This window comes from Rhamphochromis sp. 'chilingali', assembly GCF_963969265.1.
Source record: "Rhamphochromis sp. 'chilingali' genome assembly, chromosome: 20".
Classification (NCBI taxonomy): domain Eukaryota; kingdom Metazoa; phylum Chordata; class Actinopteri; order Cichliformes; family Cichlidae; genus Rhamphochromis; species Rhamphochromis sp. 'chilingali'.
The window spans coordinates 15,722,255-15,728,648 of record NC_137947.1 but is presented as its reverse complement, the minus strand read 5'-3'; the positions used below and the strand labels follow the sequence as shown (position 1 = coordinate 15,728,648).

Here is a 6,394-nt window from a genome sequence, read left to right as displayed (position 1 = left end):
GTGGGAAGCAGATTTATCAGTCAACCTAGACCAAAACTTCTGGTCTCAGATTTGCTTAAAAACTTTTAAATTAATTAAAAATCCCAGTCTGCAATTAATACAATACAAAATACTTCATAGAGTGCACTATACAGGTCATCGGATGTTCAAGATGGGCTTTACATCTTCCAACAACTGCTCACACTGTCAAGGCAATACACCAGACAATTACATCCACGCTCTTTGGTTCTGTCCACCAGTGCAAAAGTTTTGGCGCGAGATATGTGAAGACTTATCAAAATGTCTGAAATGTAACATTCCAACCTCCCCCTTAGTGTGTTTGTTGGGCAGCTTAGATAATGTCACTTCAGAAAAGAATATCGCCCATATGATCTTCACTGCCCTATGCATAGCCAAGAAAACAGTCCTCATGAACTGGAAAAATAAAAATAATCTTAATTCTAACCAATATAGAAATTATCTATTAGATTACATTAGTCTTGACACAGCCTCTGCCACCACATCAGATCAATTGCTCTGGGCCCCTTTTATCAGCTCCATCACCTAGTGGGGGTGGGGGGTCATAGTTTGGTCCCACCTTCACTGTTGTGATTGGTGAGGGGGTAGGGACAGGCTTAGGGCGTCGGGGGGTTCCCCGGAGGCATCTTCCTTGGGGGGCTCAACCCGGGGTAGCGGTCACGTCCGGTTGAGGGCTCTGTTGGCTCTCAGGTGACTGTTTCCTCGCGGCTGCGTGCAGCGGGGCTAGGGGAGGGTCTGTGCTGACGGACGTGGGTTACTGACCTGGCAACCTGGCTGCCCCTGGATGGGCCCGGGATGGGCGTGAGGTTCTGGGGGTGCTCCGTCTCTGGGCGGGGGCCCGGGCCGGGCCTCGGGGGCTCGGGTCCTGGTTGGGGTGTTGCCGGGGTTGTGGGCGGGTGGGTGCATGGGGGCCCGGCCCTGGAGCAGGGTGCCGCCGGTGCATCGAGCCGCCTGGGGGGCTCTTCAACTGGTGGGGGGGATGGTCACATCTGGCAGGAGCTTTCTTCTCTCAGGAACTCTCTGCAGGAGGGGGAGATACAGGAGAGGTGGAGGAAGATCTCAGCCTGGGCGTTTACAGTCTTATGTAGTCTGGAAGATGTGTGGTTGGTGGGGTGGGTGCAGTTTTCTCTGTGGTGGGGTTGGGTGGACTGTCCAGGGCTCTGTGGAGCCGGGGGGCGCTACTGCACTGGGCCCCGGTCTGATGGGCCTGGGCCCCCCTTCCCTGGCGGGTCGCGGAGGGTGGGAGTGCCTACTGGGGTCAGCGGGGGAGCTGGCCCCAGGGAGGGGTTACCTGCCCCTCCCTTCCTTCCCTCCCCATCTCCAGCTGCCTCCCTCTTCCCGCTCCTCCACAACCACCCACACATGCAGGGCCTTGGAGTGGGGGTATGTCACCAGGGTGCAGAGGAGGCTACCCCCCCCCCCGTCCCCTTCTGGCTGCCTCTGCCTCAATTTTATCCCACATCTTAGACATTCACATTATTCACACTCTCATTACACATACATATAGGATCTTGGGGGTGGGCACAATCACGGAGTCCAAATCACCATCAGGGTGTATACCTCACCCCTGACGTCGTTGCCCACCTCTCAATTTTAAATACACTTAGTCATTGAGGGTTAGCAGGAGGGACTATGCGCTTACCTGCTGCTCCTTGGCAGGTAGCTCCATGCCCTCCTGGGTTTTAATTGCACCTTAGAACACATATGCATCAACACTACAATGAGCGGGTGGAGGGAGGTTTGGAGTCTTCTCCCACCCCCATTCTCTGCGGCCTGCTGGAGCGGGAGGGCTAGTAGGAGGAGTTGGCCGTCCGACTGCGGTCTGGGGTGTGGGGCCTCCCTGCTGCTGCGGAGTCGGGGTGGTCTGCCTCTCCCCACCGCAGGGAAAAGGGTAACACCACCTGGGTCTGGGTGCAATTCCCCCCTCCAGGGGCAAGGGTACCTAGACCCGGATTGTAGAGTACGCTTGGGGAGTGTGATTGTGTGTACAGCGTCTCTTTATGTCTGTCTCCACGTTGGTTGAGTGTGGAGTGAGTGCATATGAGAGCATGAGGGTGGGAATGGATGTTTGTATCTGTGTGTGCCTGTATGTCTGTGTCTATATGTCAGGTTGGGTATCAGACGCCACCTCTCTGGGGACACCTCAGGCCCTCCAAGGTTTGGAGGCCTATCTCCACCCATCACCACTTCCCCTGCCGGTGGCGGACTCCCTCAGGTGTCGGTGTGTTGGTGGTTCTTTGTGTCTGGGGGTGGGCGTCCGGGTACACACCGGCTCACTCCCTGGCGGCCGCTTGTCGGGGCCTGGGGCCTGGGGCCCGCTCGGGCCCCCTTTGGAGGTGGGGTGCCCCCGGCCTCTCGGCCTAGGGCTCGGTCACTCAGGCGCAGCTGGGGGCCGGCGGAGCTCACGGGCGCGTCACTGCAACCCCCCTGGCTTCTGCTCCGCGGCTGCTGAGTGAGCCCTCATCTGGGACTCTCCTCAGCTCTTACTGGAACAGTGGCGCGGCTGCCCCTCTGTTGGTCTTCCATGGTCTTTTGTGTTCTGGGGGCCTCTGGATGTCTGGAGTTTTGATCTCCTCCATACCCGCTTCACACCCTGGAGGACGGGGCTGAGGCCCCCCCACACTCCCTAGCAGATCATTACATGGAGAAACCTTTGGAATGCAAGCATGCTGATCCACACAGGTATGCACACATGGGTATTCACAGACGCGGACTAAAGCTTTCTTGGCTGCTGCCTCAAAGCACACTGTGCGCTGTCTATCTTGCGTGCTGCACAATATTGTTTATTACTTAGTAAATACTGATATCTATGACTAGCTAGTTTATTGTGATGGTGCTTTGTTTTCTCTATTATTATGTTGCTCTTTGTTGTTTGCTGTCTCCTCTGTTTGTTTGTTTGTTTGTTTTTTTTTTGTTTTTTTTTTCTCCATACAGGTGACCCAGGAGTTTTGTTTTTTTTTTGTCTCTCTTCCCCCCCCTTCTCACCGTCTCTTCTCCCCTTTGGTTTTCTTTCTTTCTCTCCCCCTCTCTCTCTCATTCATTCCCCCTGTCCTATTTATTTAAAAAAAAAAAAATGACAAAGGATGAACTGAAGCTCTGCCATCACGTAATGTCGCATACTGCTGTTTCTGATGTCATTTAGAAAAAAAAAAAAAAAAAAAAAAAAAACTTCAGAAGTCATTCATCATGTCGAATGACCAGCGGATAAACTCTCAGGTTGGTAATAAATGTACTACATGTATAAGAACAAGCGTCATGTTAACAAATGATAGCCGTAAGGTAACTTTTATGCTTATTGTAGCTGCTAGCTAAAAACGCTAATTTAGCGTAGTTTGCCCTGAATTCAGCTTTGACAAAACAAATATGATCGACTGTTTCTAGTAGAATTCCAAAGTTGTCATCTTGTACCCTCTCAGAGTACCCCCTCTGTATGCTTACAGAGACCCCTACAGTAGGGAAACATGCAAAACAGTGCATATATACAATTTAGTGATGATCATTTTCAAACCATAAATTCAATTTCAAATTAGACTAATTCAAATTCAGTTTTCAAAAGCATTTATTCAAGTTACAATTCAGATTCAATCTGAGCAATTCAAATTTAACTTATTCAAATTCAGTTTATGATGGCACAGATTTCTGCCCATACAAACGTCCCTTTGTAAGTTACACCTCAGAGTGACATTTTTGGTTGCTGTCAACAAGATTCTGGAGTAATTATGGCTGGATATTTGACCATCTTCTGGACAGAATTGGTAGAGTTTAAATGGGTGAGTTTCCTAGCATAGACCCGGTTTTAAGTGTAATCTACAAATTTTCAGTAAGGTTGAGGTTAGGGTTGGGAAGACCATTCCCGAAGCCTAATATTAGCCTGTTTTATCCATTCCAAAGCCAGTTTTAATAGATGGATGTAAATGGATGCAGAGGCCTGATGAACAGACTAATAACATTGTATCAAAAAAGAGGTTTTTTTAAATTAAAACCAGTTAAGCATGATTTCAGAAAGAAATTTTATTTTTTACACAAAATGCGTTACATTTACAATATGGTTTTCCTATGTTGTTCCCTATAGATACGACACGTATGTCAGTTTTGCTGCGAGATCGATCAACTTTAGACCAGACAACAAACGACGGAGGCTCCGGAAAAGTGCTATCAAACGATGAGTTTATTAACAGCCCGGAGAAAACATCAACATATGTCTTCTGACCAAAATGCATGTTGTGGATACTTATAAAGCAGTGGGGTACACGCCCCCCCATGGCGTCAATGACAGATTAGAATAGGTTCCAGACCTTAGTCACAGTTAATCGTACATCTTTTAATAGCTATAAGCAGACATAGAACTTCTCTTTTCTATAACACCTTCCATACAAGGTAATCTTAAGCCCTCAGGGTCTCTGAGGCTAATTATTGACTCTGCTCATCTGTTACCAAGTAGAATAAAATGCAACAGGTTTGCAACAAGAAGCTGGAAACATTGGGGCCTCTGCTCAGGCCTATTCCTAGATTATATGTATTATATGTACTGTAAGCATGCATTGCAGTTATCCTTCTATGTTCTAGTTTCCCTCAGCATGTATCACCTGGACAGTCACGCCAGTGAAGCTTAAGACCCTTAATGAACTGAACATCAACTCTAACCAAGCACATTCATGCATTGTGTATAAAATGAACTCAACCTGTAAAAATAGAAAGGTCAATGTGATGACAAACATATTCAATGCAATTTTTATAAACCCTGCAGGAAATATTACCGATAAATGATACTGTAAAACATGTTATTAATACATTCTTCATAAGGCAGATTATATGGTAGCAATAAAAGAATCTCTGAATCCCAACAGTTTCTTTACATAAAAGTAAAATCCAGTCTTCACAATGTAACCTACAAATAAAACACATACACAGAAAATTGTGGCCCTAAATCTTCCCTAAAAAAAACAGTATAAGTAGAGATTATAAATTTGTGCTGCTTTCTGGTGTTATCCCAGCATCCCTTGCCATGGCGTAGAAATGACCTTCATTTTCAAGCAGGTTGCTCGGCGAATCAAATTCCACTATTTTTCCAACATCAAGCACCATTACCCTGTTAGACACACAGGATTTAATAGTAGCCCACTGAGAAATGTCCATACTGTGTGGCTTTGGCAGCCCCAGCTTAAAAGTGAAAACTGATGTGTAAATATTTGTGCTGTCTCTGTGAACAGTTAACTCAGGGGAGATACAACAGACACCGGAGGGAAAGGGTACGCTCATTATTCTAAGGAATCAAAGTTTAAAGGGTTACACAAATAGTGCTGCCTTTTATTACAAGGTTGAGGTCAGGGCCAATCTGTTGTACTGCTAGTTGTTCACTTTTATAATGTCCTGCTAAACTGGCAGAACTATCTAGCATATACCCATTTAAAGATTCATTGAATCCAAGTGAAGTTACTAGTGATGTAACTTCACTTGATGTAACGCCAAAGTATAAACCAAAACAGAACAGAAATGGAAAGCAAAATAATTTAAGTAATGAAAAGAACACACAGAAGACCTACAAATGCACAGTATCAGATAGTCAGCTCAACATCTTAGCCAAAATAAAGTAACTTACAGTAAAGTAAGTTTAGGTTCAAGTCCAAGTGTTAAAACTACTAATGGAAAACAGAGTCAGTACCCCTTGGTCTAGATCATTTGGTCAAATATTACTCTCATGTATGATTAGGGGTGGGTTTAAAAAATTGATTTCCCAATTCAAATCGATTTTAATTTGAATAATGCGATATCGATTCAGTAAATCCTGAAATCTGTTTTTTAATATAAATGTATTTTCCAGAAACACCAGCTTAAAACTTACCAAACTATTTCAGCAATCGCCATACAGCTAAACTAGGGTAAATGGATACCACGAAAAGATGTAAACACAAAGCAAGATCCAACGGCACGTACATGTACATGCTGTTGGGTGCTGAAAGCCGATATCTCATAGATTCTGAAACTACATGTTTTGTCAATCTCCGACCAAAATTCACTGAACCAGCAGCAAAACAAGACCAAATTTAAGCTTCATGTCAGAAAAACATCGTCATGAATTCCAAAAATGTTAAGGGAAAAGGTATAACTCACCTAGAGCTGTCCATGATACTGTGCAGGCGGTGGGCGATGGTAAGCACTGTGCAGTCTGAGAACTCTTTGCGGATGGTGTTCTGAATCAGGTTGTCTGTCTCCAGGTCAACAGCTGCTGTGGCTTCATCCAGAATTAGGATACGTGACTTTCTCAGGAGAGCTCGGGCCAGACACAGCAGCTGCCTCTGCCCAACACTGGAAAGATTGTATTAAAGTATTGATATCTTAAGAGGGTTTTTGTAGCGCAAAAGAAAAAAGTAAACCA

General features: G+C 45.8%; 1 protein-coding gene across 1 annotated transcript in view; it reads right to left on the bottom strand.

Annotated features, from left to right (window-relative positions):
* Positions 1–4,977: 4,977 nt before the first annotated feature.
* Positions 4,978–6,394, bottom strand: part of LOC308388163 (ATP-binding cassette sub-family C member 2-like) — a gene marked incomplete at both ends in the record, with an annotated part of 31,403 nt that continues 29,986 nt past the window's right edge. Inside the window, 2 exons of the mRNA XM_080868708.1 lie at positions 4,978–5,107; positions 6,130–6,324. Of these exons, the coding sequence (XP_080724834.1) occupies positions 4,978–5,107; positions 6,130–6,324 (325 nt within the window). The remainder of the gene's footprint in view (positions 5,108–6,129; positions 6,325–6,394) is intronic.